We start from the raw sequence: 19975 nt of genomic DNA, 5'->3' as shown, positions 1-19975 counted from the left end.
TCACTGGATATTTTCTCTTTTTTAGACCATTCTCTGTAAACCCTAGAGATGGTTGTGTGTGAAAAACCAGTAGATCAGCAGTTTTTAAAATACTCAGACCAGCCCATCTGGCACCAACAACCATGCCAAGTTCAAAGTCACCTAAATCACCTTTCTTCACCATTATGAGCCTGGGTTCACATTATGCGGTGCAGGACACCGCATGAAATTCGCAGAGGAAATGCAATGTGATGCGATTGCAATGCGGTGCGGGAAACACACAGGATTCGCAGTGTTTCCCGCACCGCATTGGTGTGAACCGGGTGTGAAGCTCAGTTTGAACATCAGCAAGTCGTCTTCACCATGTCCAGATGCCTAAATGCATTGAGTTGTTGCCAGGTGATTGGCTGATTACCAATTTGTGTTACCAAGCAATTGAACAGGTGTACCTTATAAAGTGGTTGGTGAGTGTATGTGCGGTCAGACCAACTTTTGAACACAGAATTTAAAGGAACGACACTAACAGGAACATAATTGATGATTTCTTTGGGGCTACTAGTTATTTTGAGACAGATATTCTTACCGCCAGGTAAAATGTTTTTTAACCATAAAAAATGGAGAGGTCCATCTACAGTTGTGTCCAAAATTATTCAACCCCCACTGAAATTGAGTGTTTTGGCCAGTTTGACATTGCTTTTGATCATTCAGTCATCTTGCTTACATTTACATTAAAGAGGCACTTGTAGGTCAGACAAATATAACATAACAGTTATAATGAAATAACCACAAATGTCTTTTCTGTGCTCACAGCATTATCAGTTTTATTCAACCCCCAAGTGACATTCAATCTTAGTACTTAGTACAGCATCCTTTTACAGTTATAACAGCTTTTAAACGTGAAGCATAGCTTGACACAAGTGTCTTGCAGCGATCTACGGGTATCTTCGCCCATTCTTCATGGGCAAAGGCCTCCAGTTCAGTCACATTCTTAGGCTTGCGCACTGCAACTGCTTTCTTTAAGTCCCACCAGAGGTTCTCAATCGGATTTAAGTCTGGTGACTGCGATGGCCACTCCAAAATGTTCCAGCCTTTCCTCTGCAACCATGCTCTAGTGGACTTGGAGGTATGCTTGGGATCATTGTCCTGTTGAAAGGTCCAACGTCTCCCAAGCCTCAGGTGTGTGACGGACTGCATCACGTTTCCATCCAATATCTCCTGGTACTGAAGAGAATTCATGGTACCTTGCACACGCTGAAGCTTCCCTGTACCTGCAGAAGCAAAACAGCCCCAAAGCATGATTGACCCTCCACCATGCTTCACAGTAGGCAAGGTGTTCTTTTCATCATAGGCCTTGTTCTTCCTCCTCCAAACATAGCGTTGATCCATGGGCCCAAACAGTTCTAATTTTGTTTCATCAGTCCACAGAACACTATCCCACAACTTTTGTGGTTTGTCCACATGGCTTTTGGCATACTGCAGTCGACTCTTCTTATTCTTTGGAGACAGCAAGGGGGTACGCCTGGGAGTTCTGGCACGGAGGCCTTCATTACGCAGTGTGCGTCTTATTGTCTGGGCTGAAACTTCTGTACCCACATCTGACAAATCTTTTCTCAGTTCCTCAGCAGTCACACGGGGACTTCTCTCCACTCTACGCTTCAGGTAGCGCACAGCAGTCGAAGTCAGCATCTTCTTTCTGCCACGACCAGGTAGCGTTTCAACAGTGCCCTTTGCCTTGAATTTGCGAATGATGCTTCCTAAGGTGTCTCTTGGTATGTTTAACATCTTTGCAATCTTCTTATAGCCATTGCCCTTCCTGTGAAGAGAAATCACCTCTTCTCTTGTCTTCCTGGACCATTCTCTTGCCTTCACCATGTTTGTAACCACACCAGTAAATGTCTAGAAGGAGCTGAGTATCACAGTCATTTTAAAGCTGCCTAATTGGTGCTTATTATGCTTGATTGCTGCTCGGTGACATCCACAGGTGTTTTCAATACCTGATGGAAAGCACCTGTATGAACCTCTGTTCTTCAGAGTGGTAGTCTTTAAGGGGTTGAATAATTGTGGCAATGAAGAAACCACATAAGAACCATTTACTACTGTATTACATAAACAATTGATGTCATTTTAGTTGCATTTGGGTAGTTACAACGTCCTTGTAGGATTTGATTCTGAATACAATTCCAAATGTACACTATAGTCCCTAAACCCCTTTACAGCATTGGGGGTTGAATAATTTTGGACACAACTGTACATCTAATAAATGTAATTTCAGGTGGAATGGGATAACTTTACACACATGCTACCTTCATCAACCCACTCAAAACAAAATAATTAGTGGTGCTAAAGGTCTTAGTGGCTGAAGATACGTACTCTAATGATGTACAGTATAAGAAGCCTGCTGTCTTTTATCCATGATAAACTAATAGGATGGGCTTTTATGCAATGAATGTTTTTTACGGATATTATATACGTGTTTCATTTCAGGCTATCTGGCTCTTCACATGTTTTGCATCTCTGCTCTTGGACATTGATTTAGGATTATTGGTTGGTATCATCTTCGGATTGTTTACTGTATTTCTTCGTGTCCAGTAGTAAGTATGACATTTTACACTATGAAATTGTTTACTTCCAGAGTCACAATTATTGAATATTTCACAGCCAGGATGACCAATACTGGGGACTTTTGCACAAAGCCATAACATGCGTAATCAAAGCAGCCATTTTTCAACAAATAAATTGCATTTATATTCTGGTACAGAGACTTCAAAAATTGACTGCTTTGTAATGGAACCCCCTTAAAATGCTATTTAGAATTACAAAAATTCTGGATCTGACTGGATCCTTTTATTATACCAGACCATAGCTTTTACAACAGCAGTTATGCTACGGATAGATCTAAGAACACACTTAGCTGAGATGTAATTTGGTATTCCAAGCTTTTGCAGCTCTAGAGAGAGTGACATTCTGTTACACCTAATATTGGGGTGGATTTTGACTGGCGGGAGGTTAACTTAATAATAATAATAATAATAATATTTGTAATAATAATACGTTCCTCCCCTGTGAGATTGCAAAGAACACATCTAGCTTATTTGACAGGTTATACTAATGGGACTAGCACACTCTGTCATATTATTAATTATAGTGACTTATGTTGTTACTTGAAGGGGAATATCTTTTGTTATTAAATAAGTTTGATAATCAGTGATATTATGTTTTATTTAACTATTCATTTTACTGAACTAACATACTAGACTTTCATAAGGCATATGTCAACTGTACTTTCAATTATTTATTTTTCAGTCCATCATACAATTCTCTTGGCAATATCCCTGGTACAGATATCTACAAAGATATTGAAAAATACAAAAATGTATGTATGAAATTGCACTTTAAAAACTTTACCTAATAATAAACCCGTTCAGCCTGGTGCACCAGCTTTTTTTTTTTTTTTTTTCTACTAACAGCTAACATGTTTGTCTCCAATGACATGCAGACCAAGTTTCTATGGCTTGGCCTTATAAAGTAAAAAATTAAGGCTTTAGTTGTCCTTGTGATCTTGACTTCACTGATCTGGACAGACAGGATAGGAGCATAGGTTTTTCTGGCTCTGTGTTTATTCCAGGTCAGTGACTCAGTAGGTGAAAGGAATGCAAGGGTGAAAATGGCAGTTATAATGCTTATACCTCCAATGTCCATGGTGTCTAGTTTCATATTTCTGCCCTTACAGGGTCATTTTAAATCAAAACCAGTGCATGGGCTGGCTACATTATAGTTATAACAAATATATTATATTTTAACATATCATAAGCTGCAGAACCGTAACTTAACAATTAACAGTTTTGGTATTAAAACACGCCTATACCTCACTAGAACTCTTGGAACTCCAATCAATCTTTTTTTTCTATCTTTGGATAGTGTGGAAGAATCAAAGCCTTGATCAGGTTTTTATTGCTGTCTATGTGCTGATTGGGAAGATCTCTTTTCAATTCCTGTGCCACTGGAAGTAAGAGGAAATCTCTCTAAATTATTTAAGGGAACAGTGTCTCAACAGTGACAGTTGTCACCAAAACAGGGATCCCCATTAGGAAATGTTATCTTTTTCTCGGTGACAACTGTAAAATTTTAGAGCTTCAGTCTTGTTAACATTGATGATACACATCATTAAATACCTGATAAAAGTTCTAACCCTTCCCCAATGCAAAACTAGAAAAACCAAACGATACACTGGAGTTTCACTATGAATACAAGGCAGGCATTATAGATGAAGACTAGTGATCTGTATGCTACACCGTATATTGTTATCTGTTGGTGCTGTTAAGAGAAGGATGGTGCCTCCATTGTCATAAAGAAGATTTCTATTTATCTAGCAGTAATACTAAACCCAGGATCCTGCATTCACTCTATCTGGTCTTCCACTGTACACAGAACATAGAAATGCAATTATTTGAGTAAATATAAACTGCTAAATACCTTTTCTCAGCTTCAGTATATAGCAGTCTTGTGACTTCTATCAGTGTCTGGCTGAGCACTGGTTAAAGCTTGTAGGAGTTTTTATTCTGCTCTGACTGTCCTATGAGGCTGCATGACCCCTAACTCTGTGTCTGGACAGCACTGATTGGCCCTGTGCTGATCACGTGCATGCTCCCAAAAACAAACAAACAACTTTTTAGCAATAAGCACTAAACTGAGCATGTGCAGAGTGACACCTAGAGCTCTGTACTATCAGGAGATGGATAGGGGATATTAGGAGAAGGGGAGGATCAGGGAAGGCAGGATCAAACAGCCCTTTTACCCAATGCAGAGAATTAACCCCTTAAGTTCCATAGTAAGTATAACAAGCATGCTTTACTGCATATACAGACTGATTTTACTGCTGTGGGTTTAGTAATACTTTAAGAGGATAGTCATCCAACAAATTTACTGTCTTGTTTAAAAACATTTGGCATACAATGGAAAATATGAAAAATGTAAAATAAATTGTGCACAGCATACACTGTATGTCCAATGCAGCCAACTGATGCAGAATCAGCCTGTAACTGCATACTGTATGTAGTTTTGCTCCTAAGCAACTATATCAAATTATAGTTTATTACAAGTAGTAATCTTTTCAAATGACTATTAAAGTTTACCCGGAAGTGTTTTTTATAATGTAATGTTCACATTGTTGCTTGCTAACCTATAGTTCTGCTTGGTAATTTATAGGTTGAAGAGCCAGAAGGGATCAAAATTGTCCGCTTTTCCAGTGCCATTTTCTATGGAAATGTTGATACCCTAAAAGATGGAGTTAAATCTATTGTAAGTACCGTATATACTCGAGTATAAGCCGACCCGAATATAAGCCGAGGTACCTAATTTTACCACAAAAAACTGGGAAAAACTATTGACTCGAGTATAAGCCGAGAGTGGGAAATGAGGCACCTACTAGTCAATGTAAAAAATTGGTGTCAGTGGGAGGAATAGTGCCCCATCATTGGTATCACTGGGAGGAATAGTGCCCCATTGTTGGTGTCAGTGGGAGGAATAATGCCCCATCATTGGTATCAGTGGGAGGAATAGTGCCCCATCATTGGTGTCAGTGGGAGGAATAGTGCCCCATCGTTGGTGTCAGTGGGAGGAATAATGGCCCATCATTAGTATCAGTGGGAGGAATAGTGCCCCATCATTGGTGTCAGTGGGAGGAATAGTGCCCCATCGTTGGTGTCAGTGGGAGGAATAGTGCCCCATCATTGGTGTCAGTGGGAGGAATAGTGCCCCATCATTAGTATCAGTGGGAGGAATAGTGCCCCATCACTGGTATCAGTGGGAGGAATAGTGCCCCATCCTTGGTGTCAGTGGGAGGAATAGTGCCCCATCATTGGTGTCAGTGGGAGGAATAGTGCCCCACCATTAGTATCAGTGGGAGGAATAGTGCCCCATCCTTGGTATCAGTGGGAGGAATAGTGCCCCATCATTGGTGTCAGTGGGAGGAATAGTGCCCCATCATTGGTGTCAGTGGGAGGAATAGTGCCCCATCATTGGTGTCAGTGGGAGGAATAGTGCCCCATCATTGGTGTCAGAGGGAGGAATAGTGCCCCATCATTGGTATCAGTGGGAGGAATAGTGCCCCATCATTGGTGTCAGTGGGAGGAATAGTGCCCCATCGTTGGTGTCAGTGGGAGGAATAATGCCCCATCATTAGTATCAGTGGGAGGAATAGTGCCCCATCGTTGGTGTCAGTGGGAGGAATAGTGCCCCATCGTTGGTGTCAGTGGGAGGAATAATGCCCCATCATTAGTATCAGTGACACCAATGATGCGGCACTATTCCTCCCACTGACACTAATGACACTTGCTGATCCCTGTTGCAGTATGGTGCTGCTGCAGCCAGCATATGTGGTTGCAGCAGCACCTCTGCACTGCACACTTACCGGCTTTTCCCTCACTCGATTTTTGCGGGTCCGCTCGGCTCCGCCTCCTCACCCGTGATTGGCCGCCTGTGTACCTTTCCTGAGCTACAGTTCTGGCGGCCAATCACCAGTGAGGAGGCGGAGCCGAGCGGCAGGAGTGAGGGAGTGGCCGGAGTGACGGAAGGAGCAGCGCTTCCTGGATGGATCATCGTGGGACCGGAGCCAGGTAAGAGACAGCAGCCCTCTGCCCACCCCTGTACACGCCCCCCTTGACGGAGCCTCAGGGGGGGCGCGCCCTACTATCTGCAGATGTTGACTCGAGTATAAGCCGAGGGGGCCGTTTTTCAGCACAAAAAATGTGCTGAAAAACTCGGCTTATACTCGAGTATATACGGTAGTTTGTGTAAGTACAGAAAGAGACAATTTCTTAGTTGCCAACGCTATGAGAAGGTAATAAACTGAAATATTTTTCATAGGTGGGGTTTGATGCCGTTAGAGTTTTTACCAAGAGAACAAAGGCTCAGCAGAAGATTAATAAGCTTCTGAAGAAAAAGAAAATGTCAGCAAATGAGGTATCTTATATGATGCTTTTCAACTAATGTAATTAAATGTATGTATTTTTTTAATGAAATGAATGCGTCCAGTGACCACATGTGTTATGATATTTTGTTCCAGAATGAGATCAGGAGAGACTCCTATACTGATGAAGATTCGGAGATGGATGATGACTTGGATGAAGCAGAAAACAAAGAGACCAATGATATAATGCTGCAAATAGATTGGAATGCAGAGCTCCCTGTCAGCGTGTCAGTCCCATTGGTCACCATTCACAGCCTCATTTTTGATTTTGGACAAGTAATCTTCCTTGATGTGGTAGCAGTGGATACTTTAAAGGGGGTAAGTAATGTTTGTTTATTAGATTGAATAAAGCTGCAATATAAAAATTATACTAATAAACTGGTGCTAAGTAATTGTGCCTAATGGATTATGAGCAATTTTCCTTGCCTATAAGCCAACCTGTAAATTTGACCTACTGCAAATAATTATCATGAATATTTTTGTTTTTTAATGTGGGCTAGCACTCTTCCAGGGAAACAGATACATTCTGTCCAGCTAGTTCAGATATTTAGTGTACAAAATTCTGCCACACAGCACAAGCCTTTTTGGCAGGGCAAGCAACCTAAGGTTTCTCCTCAGCAGTTAAGGAATACTTACAGGTCTTGTTTATCCCCCAGCCTGTGACTGGACAATGTATAAACTTGTCACATTGCTCTATCCTCCTATCAACATGCTATCATTAGCACATTAGTCCTGCAACACAACTAATTGGATGTGATGCTTCTTCCTTTAAGGGTTTGAGCTCTGCTGTACAGTGGATTGTAGGAGGCTCAGGGGAGTACCTACAGGGGTTGCAATTGTGACCCGGTCCCATGCAGCAGGTGGCCTGTGTGGCCCCCTGTATGCCTGGATAGAAGGAGTGGCAGGGGCGGCTGCATATAGAGTAATCAATCTCTCCATTTTCCTCCTGCAGCCACTGAATGCCCCCTTCTCCTCCTCTCCCTCCCATAGGTATTGGGCTGGGCAGCACAGTGGCTAAATGGTTAGCACTTCTGCCTGGCAGTTCTAGGGTTGTTGATTCAAATCCCAACCACAGCATCACCTGCCTGGAGTTTGGCTGTTCTCCCTGTTCCTGTGCGGGTACTCCGGTTTCCTCCCAGACTCCAAAGACATGCTGGTAGGTTAATTGGCTCCTGTTTAAATTTGCCATAGTATGTGTATGTATGAATGTGAGTTAGGGACCTTAGATTGTATACCCCTTGAGGGTTAGGGACTGATGTGAATGTACAATATATATGTAAAGCGCTGCGTAAAATTGACATTGCTATATAAGTACCTGAAATAAATAAATAATAATCCTGTCCATTCATTATGTGCAGCTGAGGATGCAGAGAAGGATATTGAGGGCTTTGTCCTCAATGTTCTTTCTCTATATCAAAGGTGGAACTTCTGAGTTCTGTTTAGAACCTTGATATTTCACCAAAGTCCCCCAACGGGGGCTCCTAAAAAAATTGTAAAAAATAATATTGTTTAAAAAAAGTTAAAAAAATAAAATAAAAAAATAAACAACTACTGACACCATTGGTGGAACTTCCAGGGTTACAAAGGTTGCACTTGCGCCCTGGCCCCGCCAGGCTCAGAGGGAAGGGCCCTAGCCAGGGGTCAGGGGGCCCCTCATGGTTTCCTGCACCAGGGCCCTGAAGGTTCTAGTTACGCCGCTGAAGAGGCTGATACTAACTCAAATTCAGATACACTACTAGAATTCAAAAAAAAAATTAAAATGGTTACAGAGCTGCATTATTTTTGTCTTTTATATCTGCCAGCAGTTCAGTTTTAGGCTAACCTTATGACAAATGTATTTATACACTAAACTTATTAGACAAGTCTACTTAAAAAACAGACATTTGGTAATTACATCTTTCACAACCTTAGGTGTGCTATCAGTACAATCACATGAGAAAGTAAAACAAGCCATGGATGATATGATTTTCTTTCTTGTAACAGTCAGTGTTGATGGGGGAATTCTTCCCTCGGAGCTATTGTGTTTTCCCAGTGGGGGGTGGGGGGTCGGGAGCTATCCCTGCCTGGAGAACAGAGTGATTATTGCCAGCGACTAGAGCCAATGGCAATAATCACGTGTCATAATCTGAAAATCATGCTGGTTGTACCCAAGTCATACAACAATTGCATTGGGTACAATCAGCCTACCGATAGACGGTTCGAATCTCAGCTAGTTCAGCATCTATGGCTAGCTTAAGCACCAAGAACAGCAAAGCCCTGATAGTGCAACATACTATAATTCTTTAGACAAATACCATTCTAAATGATTGATTAAGGCTTAAAAACAATTGAATTCCTGTAGTGGATATTAGATACTTAGCCACTAAAGCTGTATCATTAAGCCATTAGTATTAAGCTTTTTTATATTATCAGCTATTGTAACATCTAACCCACAAGTACATATTGCAAAGGATGGATAGTAGTTTTATGTAGGACAATGTGTCTTCTAGAAACAAAAAGGAAAAGACAATGGGCACACCATAGTGTATTAAACGTGACAAAATGGTGAAAAGAATGATGTTAACAATTGCATTCACAGGTATTCCAAAATATACTGGCTTATTCCAGTTGTCCTGGAAAATGGCACTCCAACCTTTAACTTGCTGGATGGATATGCTACTAACATGCATTTATAGCATGCTGGGGTACGATAACAGAAGGATCTCAATTAAGGCTCCACAAGGTGTTAATAAAAAAATAACACAGAATGACAGAGTAAAGCCAAGTACACACGATCAGAAAATCATACGAAAAATACTGCTTTCAAAGCGGTTATACGATAACTTGATCATTAATACACAGTTTTCATCCGAAATTATTTGAAGGGACAAGCACAAAACTTTTTCACGTACGATACCAAATCATATGGTTTTCATTTAAATAGTACATTTTTCATCCAAAAATACTATACAGTACATTACATCTGAATTTTTTTCTGTCGTACAAGAATTCTCGGAACTTTTCAATATGGAGTCTAGCACGCAAAAATAAAAAAAAAAATAAAAAGGATGATCATTTGTCTGATATTCTCGTGTAAAAGGCTTAAGCCAGAAAAACACCATCAACCAAATAACAACATTAAAAACCCCTGTAAATAATATAATGCAAAAGGAAAGTTAATTCAATTTCTATAGAATTTACCTATAAAAACGCCATCATATACAGTAGGAGCCCGCAAATACTGACATTAGCTTTATTATATCTACTTCCAATTTTGGGCTTTAATGGCTGATGGGCAGGAGTGAGGAATATGACTGAACACTACTAAAGTTGTGAAGAAATGTCAGGTACACAAACACCTGCAATTCCTCACTATGGAATTATTTTCTCAATTTTGCACCAGACATCAGACCTAACCCTTTTATTTTGTTTAAGAATTTATACAGATTTATTACAAACCTATTGGTAAACAGATTAGTATTAGAAGTATGAAAATTACCCATAATAGCATTCAAGAACAAAAAGACTTTGAATCCAGTATATAGAACTCTGTGCAGATTAACTCCTTGGACAACATTGCTAAAAATTATTTTTGGCATACTAGAAAACGTATTATTTGCAGCAGATTTGCCATGATATTTTCAAGTATACAAATTACATGACAGCTAAAGAACATCTGGCATTAAAGGGATTAACTGATATACAGTGAAGTAAATAAATATTTGATTCCCTGCTGATTTTGAATGTTTGCCCACTCACAAAGAAATGATCAGCCTTAAAATCAAATGGTAGGTGTATTGTAACACTGAGAGACAGAATAGCAACAAAAATTCAAAAGAAATGCATGTCTAACAGATTATGCACTGATTTGCATGTTCATAAGGGAAATAAGTATTTGATCCCCTATCATTCAGCAGGATTTCTGGCTACCAGGTGTCTTTCATACAGGCAACAAGCTGAGATTAGAAGCAGTCTCTTAAAGGGAGTGCTGCTAATCTTATTTTGTTACCTGTATAAAAGACACCTGTCCACAGGAGCAATCAAACTCTCCATCGCATACTAGCACATTATAAAATACCTTAGAACAAAGCCCTTCAGCAGTCACCACTGGTAGGGCTTCCATTTTCCCCCCAGTCTTCCTTCCAGGTTCATTGGCTGTGGTCCTGTGAATGGCTGAGCCACAATGACATTGTCAGGGCTCCCAGGTATGACCAGAGGTGTGTGACTGATGCAGGGAAACGCAGACTTCAGATATGTGATAAACAATACAAATTATTAACACTAACCATACAAACATAAACGCAGTGCAATACTAAACATAATACAGTGCGAACAAACCAAACCAAACCACCCACAGATAACAGTACATACAAGCAAGCGTCGTCAGGCAGGCCGGGTCAATATCAATTGGGCAGGTAGGTACAGGGGGAGCAAGCAGAGAATGGTCGGGGTCACAGGCCAGGTTCAGCAGGTAGCAAGCAGCGTAGTACAGAGGGTCAGGCAGAGGGATGGTCAGGGTCACAAGCCAGAGATCAAAACAGGTAACAAGCAGCGTAGTACAGAGGGTCAGGCAGAGGGACAGAAACAGGATGCAGGACAGATACAGGGCCCAGGACAAACACAACACCAAGGCAGAGTCTGTGGGTCTGGCCATCCCTTAAATACCCCAGCATCATCAGTTCCAGGTGTTAGCTGGCTGAAAGGTTGAGTCTCTGATTGCTGGGAGCACCCGCTGGCCAGCCCTGGTACTGCAGATCAAAAGGCAGGTGAGTCCCACCATTGCTGGCCAGTCCATTCCTAACAGACATCACTCCTATACATGTGCACAGGAGCCATGGTTTACAGCACAGAGCTCTGAAGGGAGGACACAGTATTCTGTCCCTTCAGAGTGCATGCGCCGGTAATGTCACCAGCTGCTGTCAGGAATGGACTCGCCAATAGTGGTGGGACTCACCTGCCTTGTGGTTTGCAGTACCAGGACTGGCCAGCGGGTGCTCTCAGCAACCAGAGGCTCACTTCTGCAGTCAGCCAAAACACCTGAGGCTGATTGCAGGAGGTGCATATAAGGAATGGCCAGACTTGCAATCAGCTCCTTGGTGTATGTTTTCCCAAGAGCCTCTGTACCTGCATCCTGTCTGCTTCCTGTCTGATCCTGCTTGATCCCTGACTCCGATTGAACTCCACCTGTCCTGACCTCTGCTATTCCTGACCACTCTCCAGTCTGCTCCTTTGGTACCTTGTCTGCCTGATTGTTCCTGACCCGGCCCGTCCGACTACGCTTAGTATTGTTCTTTTGTTATCTGTTGGGGGTTTTGGTTTGGTTTGTTTGCACTGTGTTTATGTTTAGTCTTGCACTGCATTTATGTATTGTTTAGTCTTAAATAAATTATATTGTTTATACTATATCTGAAGCCTGCGTTTCCCTGTGTCAGTCCACACACCTCTGGTCATACCCGGGGCCCTGATAGCTGCATCCAGTGTGAATAGCTCCTAAACACCACAAGTTTAGGAGATATTCATTGCGCCTACAAGTAAGTTTTATTATAGACTTACCTGTAGGTACAAGTTCAAAAAAGGAGTTTACTACCACTTTAAATCCAAATTCTAACAGAGCCAGCCCCCACTACTATGCAAATCATTCATATCACCTAAAAATTTAAATTAGAATGTCAGCGCTACAGTACAAAAAAAATATTCCAAAGACAAATAATTGCTCAAATAGATGTGTGTCAAATTATGCACAAACCAAATATAAACAAGCTATATGAGTGTTTTATACAATATGAACTATATATGTGCAACAATTCAATAATGAATTTCCAAAACCACATCCAATCTTGTGAATATTTAGGTGAATCAGCAATAGCAAAGTCCCAAACACATGCTTGCAGTGAATCAAAATACAATTTACAATATGTTTTTCCCTCTTCATCAAAGAAATCTTCACCTTCAGTCGTAAACCACCTCCACTCGTGTGTGACAATTGGACTCTTACCCTCCTTGGTTGACCTCTTAACCACCTCCCATCCGGCCGTTGTATATAAACGGCTGGACGGTGGCAGTGCAGGGTCGGGTGGCCGTTTATAAACGGCCTCCCTGCACCCTGCTTGTGCACGCTCCCTGGGAGCGCACAGCACAGCGATCCGATGCCTGCTGTGTCCTCCGGACACAGTGGAACACCGATCGTCGTACAGGACCTCTGTGCGAGGTCCCAATCATGTGATCACTGATTGGCCAATCAGTGATCACATGCAGAGTAGTAAGCAAGATGTCACTTCTGACATCATTGCTTACTACGTGTGAAATCTGTGAATAATCATAGCAATCAGTGTAAAAAAAAAAATCTTCATCCCCCCACACTCTACTGCTAGGGTGACAGTACTTAAAAAAAACCCCCATAAATAATAATATAAAAAACTAAAATAAAAATGTAAAAAAAAATGTTTAAAAATTATAACTTTTGGTTATAAACTAATTTGGGTTATTTTTTTTTTACTAAAAAGATAACGGAATAAATTTTGGCCAAGATTTATGATGAAATACTATTTATTTGCAAAATTTTATAAGAAAAACACTTTTTTTCAAAATTTTTGGACATTTTCATGTACATAGCAAAAAAAAATAAAAATCCCAGTGGTGAATAAATACCACCAAAATAAAGCTTTATCTGTTTAAAAAATGCTAAAAAATTCATATGGGTACATTGTTGCATGACTGCGCAATTATCATTCAAAGTGTGATAGCACTGAAAGCTGAAAATTGGCCTGGACAGGAAGGGGGTAAAAGTGTCCAGACTTGAAGTGGTTAAAGAGAAGTGTAGCCAAAGCTTTTTTCACCCTGCTTCTCCTATGGATCACAGTAGTGCATGTCATTCTGCACTCCTGTGACCTGTTTTCAGCCGACAGCGGGCTAAAGTCCTGTATTACGGTGTGACATGATGCATAAGTATCTGCCTATATTTATTTATTTCAGGTACTTATTTAGCGCCGTCAATTTACGCAGCGCTTTACACATATATATTGTTCATTTACATCAGTCCCTAACCCTCAAGGGGTGTACAATCTAAAGTCCCTAACTCACATTCATACATACACATATTAGGGCCAATTTAGACAGGATCCGACTAACCCACCAGCATGTCTTTGGAGTGTGGGAGGAAACCGGAGTACCCAGAGGAAACCCATGCAGGCACAGGGAGAACATACAAACTCCAGGCAGGAGGTGCCATGGCTGGGATTCAAACCAACGACCCTAGTACTACCAGGCGGAAGTGCTAACCATTTAGCCACTGTGCTTCCCATATTTCTCAGCATCAAGGACACCATTGATCCCGACCAAATCTCCAACTCCATTTCCAGAAATGCAGGCCAAAACTTGCAAGGAACCTCCACCATGCTGCACTGTTGCCTGCAGACAGTCATTGTACCACTCTCCAGCCTTTCCCAAACAAATTGCCTTTTGCTACAGCTGTATTTCAAATTTTGACTCCTCAATCCAGAGAACTTGCTGCCATTTTTCTGCACTCCAGTTCCTATGTTTCCGTGCATAGGACATAGAAACTGGGCGAAGTGACTCAACTCAAAAACCATAGGAACTGGGGGGAAGAAAAATAGCAGCGGGTGCTCTGAACTGATGGGGAGTCAGGCGTGCCGGTGGGGGACCCAGAATAGGAGGATCAGGGCTGCTCTATGCAAAAGCATTACACAGAACATGTAAGTATGACATGTTTTTTATTTAAAAAAAATAAAATTGGAACCTTTACATTCACTTTAATAGTTTTAGACTGGCATTGTATCTATTGTAACCACATACAATGATCTCTTAGATTGTAAGCTCCAAGGAGCAGGGCCCTCCTAACCCTCTTGTATTGAACTGTATTGTTGCTGTATTGTCTCCCGTTATATTGTAAAGCGCTAAGCAAACTGTTGATAAATCCTGTATAATAATAATAATAATAATAATCATAATGGATTGTATATTTGTAAATGAGTCTTGTAATTGGGTTTGGAGTGCTATAGCTCCATCTGGTGGCAATACAACTCTATATATTTCCATCCAATTATGAGTGCATGTGTTTGTACTGTATAGACAGTATGCTACAGTATATGTACAGTATAAAGTAAATACTATTTATTCACAAGAATTGAGTATCTTTAGGAGTATTTAAGAAGTGGGTTACTATTCAGATGAACTTTATTATTTTGTTCTTATTATTATTAGAGATGAGCGAATCGAACTTGGCGAAGTGGAATTCGTTTCGAAGATTAGGAAAAATTTGATTCGCGCCGAATCCGAAAATTAGCAGACTTCGGAATCGAAATTTTCCAAAAATGGCGGCGACATGTGTGGCGACGGAGCGGGGATCTCTGGGAAGGCGCGCAGACAAGGCGCGCTGACCCATAATGCATTCATTCATGACATGTGATCGCATTAGCCAATCAGCAGCCAGCCAGCCAGCACTGTGTAATGGTCGAGCTATAAATTGCGGCCATCTTAGAATTCTCCATTAGCCTCCGGTCATTCAAGAGAGACAGACCTGTCTGTATTAGGGACAGAGTTAGGGCCAGAGAGACTTTAGGGCCACAGAATCGTTACTTAGGGACACAGAATTGTTACTCAGGGACACAGAATTGTTACTCAGGGACACAGAACTGTTACTCAGGGACACAGAATTGTTACTCAGGGACAGACACAGAATTGTTACTGAGGGAAACAGAATTGTTACTGAGGGACACAGAATTGTTACTGGGGGACACAGAATTGTTACTCAGGGACACAGAATCGTTACTCAGGGACACAGAATTGTTACTCAGGGACACAGAACTGTTACTCAGGGACACAGAACTGTTACTCAGGGACACAGAATTGTTACTCAGGGACACAGAATTGTTACTGAGGGACACAGAATTGTTACTGAGGGACACAGAATTGTTACTCAGGGACACAGAATTGTTACTCAGGGACAGACACAGAATTATTACTGAGGGACACAGAATTGTTACTGAGGGACACAGAATTGTTACTGAGGGACACAGAATTGTTACTCAGGGACACAGAATTGTTACTCAGGGACACAGAACTGTTACTCAGGGACACAGAATTGTTACTCAGGGACACAGAACTGTTATTCAGGGACACAGAATTGTTACTCAGGGACAGACACAGAATTGTTACTGAGGGACACAGAATTGTTACTGAGGGACACAGAATTGTTACTCAGGGACAGACACAGAATTGTTACTGAGGGACACAGAATTGTTACTGAGGGACACAGAATTGTTACTCAGGGACACAGAATTGTTACTCAAGGACACAGAATTGTTACTCAGGGACACAGAACTGTTACTCAGGGACACAGAATTGTTACTCAGGGACAGACACAGAATTGTTACTGAGGGACACAGAATTGTTACTGAGGGACACAGAATTGTTACTCAGGGACACAGAATTGTTACTCAGGGACACAAAATTGTTACTCAGGGACACAGAACTGTTTCTCAGGGACACAGAATTGTTACTCAGGGACAGACACAGAATTGTTACTGAGGGACACAGAATTGTTACTGAGGGACACAGAATTGTTACTCAGGGACAGACACAGAATTGTTACTGAGGGACACAGAATTGTTACTCAGGGACACAGAATTGTTACTCAGGGACACAGAACTGTTACTCAGGGACACAGAATTGTTACTCAGGGACACAGAACTGTTACTCAGGGACATAGAATTGTTACTCAGGGACAGACACAGAATTGTTACTGAGGGACACAGAATTGTTACTGAGGGACACAGAATTGTTACTCAGGGACACAGAACTGTTACTCAGGGACACAGAACTGTTACTCAGGGACACAGAATTGTTACTCAGGGACAGACACAGAATTGTTACTGAGGGACACAGAATTGTTACTGAGGGACACAGAATTGTTACTCAGGGACACAGAATTGTTACTGAGGGACACAGAATTGTTACTCAGGGACACAGAACTGTTACTCAGGGACACAGAATTGTTACTCAGGGAAGGACACAGAATTGTTACTGAGGGACACAGAATTGTTACTGAGGGACACAGAATTGTTACTGAGGGACACAGAATTGTTACTCAGGGACAGACACAGAATTGTTACTGAGGGACACAGAATTGTTACTGAGGGACACAGAATTGTTACTCAGGGACACAGAATTGTTACTCAGGGACACAGAACTGTTACTCAGGGACACAGAATTGTTACTCAGGGACACAGAACTGTTACTCAGGGACACAGAATTGTTACTGAGGGACACAGAATTGTTACTGAGGGACACAGAATTGTTACTCAGGGACAGACACAGAATTGTTACTGAGGGACACAGAATTGTTACTGAGGGACACAGAATTGTTACTCAGGGACACAGAACTGTTACTCAGGGACACAGAATTGTTACTCAAGGACACAGAACTGTTACTCAGGGACACAGAATTGTTACTCAGGGACAGACACAGAATTGTTACTGAGGGACACAGAATTGTTATTGAGGGACACAGAATGGTTACTCAGGGACACAGAATTGTTACTCAGGGACACAGAACTGTTACTCAGGGACACAGAATTGTTACTCAGGGACACAGAACTGTTACTCAGGGATACAGAATTGTTACTCAGGGACAGACACAGAATTGTTACTGAGGGACACAGAATTGTTACTGAGGGACACAGAATTGTTACTCAGGGACAGACACAGAATTGTTACTGAGGGACACAGAATTGTTACTGAGGGACACAGAATTGTTACTGAGGGACACAAAATTGTTACTCAGGGACACAGAATTGTTACTCTGGGACACAGAATTGTTACTCAGGGACACAGAACTGTTACTCAGGGACACAGAATTGTTACTCAGGGACAGACACAGAATTGTTACTGAGGGACACAGAATTGTTACTGAGGGACACAGAATTGTTACTCAGGGACAGACACAGAATTGTTACTGAGGGACACAGAATTGTTACTGAGGGACACAGAATTATTACTGAGGGACACAGAATTGTTACTCAGGGACACAGAATTGTTACTCAGGGACACAGAACTGTTACTCAGGGACACAGAATTGTTACTCAGGGACACAGAACTGTTACTCAGGGACACAGAATTGTTACTCAGGGACAGACACAGAATTGTTACTGAGGGACACAGAATTGTTACTGAGGGACACAGAATTGTTACTGAGGGACACAGAATTGTTACTCAGGGACAGACACAGAATTGTTACTGAGGGAAACAGAATTGTTACTCGGGGACACAGAACTGTTAGGGACACAGAATTGTTACTCAGGGACAGACACAGAATTGTTACTGAGGGACACAGAATTGTTACTGAGGGACACAGAATTGTTACTCAGGGACACAGAACTGTTACTCAGGGACACAGAACTGTTACTCAGGGACACAGAATTGTTACTCAGGGACAGACACAGAATTGTTACTGAGGGACACAGAATTGTTACTGAGGGACACAGAATTGTTACTCAGGGACAGACACAGAATTGTTACTGAGGGACACAGAATTGTTACTGAGGGACACAGAATTATTACTGAGGGACACAGAATTGTTACTCAGGGACACAGAATTGTTACTCAGGGACACAGAACTGTTACTCAGGGACACAGAATTGTTACTCAGGGACACAGAACTGTTACTCAGGGACACAGAATTGTTACTCAGGAACAGACACAGAATTGTTACTGAGGGACACAGAATTGTTACTGAGGGACACAGAATTGTTACTGAGGGACACAGAATTGTTACTCAGGGACAGACACAGAATTGTTACTGAGGGAAACAGAATTGTTACTCGGGGACACAGAACTGTTAGGGACACAGAATTGTTACTCAGGGACAGACACAGAATTGTTACTGAGGGACACAGAATTGTTACTGAGGGACACAGAATTGTTACTCAGGGACACAGAATTGTTACTGAGGGACACAGAATTGTTACTCAGGGACACAGAATTGTTACTCAGGGACACAGAATTGTTACTGAGGGACACAGAATTGTTACTCAGGGACACAGAATTGTTACTCAGGGACACAGAACTGTTACTCGAGGGAAACAGAATTGTTACTCAGGGACACAGAACTGTTACTCAGGGACACAGAATTGTTACTCAGGGACAGACACAGAATTGTTACTGAGGGACACAGAATTGTTTTTGAGGGAAACAGAATTGTTACTGAGGGACACAGAATTGTTACTGAGGGACACAGAATTGTTACTGAGGGACACATAATTGTTACTCAGGGACACAGAATTGTTACTCAGGGACACAGAATTGTTACTCAGGGACACAAAATTGTTACTCAGGGACACAGAACTGTTACTCAGGGACACAGAATTGTTACTCAGGGACAGACACAGAATTGTTACTGAGGGACACAGAATTGTTACTGAGGGACACAGAATTGTTACTCAGGGACAGACACAGAATTGTTACTGAGGGACACAGAATTGTTACTCAGGGACACAGAACTGTTACTCAGGGACACAGAATTGTTACTCAGGGACACAGAATTGTTACTCAGGGACAGACACAGAATTGTTACTCAGGGACAGACACAGAATTGTTACTGAGGGACACAGAATTGTTACTGAGGGACACAGAACTGTTACTCAGGGACACAGAACTGTTACTCAGGGACACAGAATTGTTACTCAGGGACAGACACAGAATTGTTACTGAGGGACACAGAATTGTTACTGAGGGACACAGAATTGTTACTCAGGGACACAGAATTGTTACTCAGGGACACAGAACTGTTACTCAGGGACACAGAATTGTTACTCAGGGACACAGAACTGTTACTCAGGGACACAGAATTGTTACTCAGGGACAGACACAGAATTGTTACTGAGGGACACAGAATTGTTACTGAGGGACACAGAATTGTTACTGAGGGACACAGAATTGTTACTCAGGGACAGACACAGAATTGTTACTGAGGGACACAGAATTGTTACTGAGGGACACAGAATTGTTACTCAGGGACACAGAATTGTTACTCAG

General features: G+C 41.7%; 1 protein-coding gene across 1 annotated transcript in view; it reads left to right on the top strand.

The window, feature by feature from the left end:
* Positions 1-19975, top strand: part of LOC149472911 (pendrin-like) — an 87714-nt gene that overhangs the window by 41492 nt on the left and 26247 nt on the right. The window contains exons 12-16 of the mRNA XM_089685164.1: positions 2464-2570; positions 3283-3352; positions 5185-5277; positions 6844-6939; positions 7043-7264. Of these exons, the coding sequence (XP_089541290.1) occupies positions 2464-2570; positions 3283-3352; positions 5185-5277; positions 6844-6939; positions 7043-7264 (588 nt within the window). The remainder of the gene's footprint in view (positions 1-2463; positions 2571-3282; positions 3353-5184; positions 5278-6843; positions 6940-7042; positions 7265-19975) is intronic.

The sequence above is a fragment of the Staurois parvus genome, unplaced genomic scaffold, assembly GCF_062004578.1.
Source record: "Staurois parvus isolate SC_StPar_1 unplaced genomic scaffold, SC_StPar_1.0 ptg000019l, whole genome shotgun sequence".
Lineage (NCBI taxonomy): Eukaryota > Metazoa > Chordata > Amphibia > Anura > Ranidae > Staurois > Staurois parvus.
Note: the sequence above shows the minus strand (reverse complement) of the source record. Positions and strands in the feature narration are given on the sequence as shown.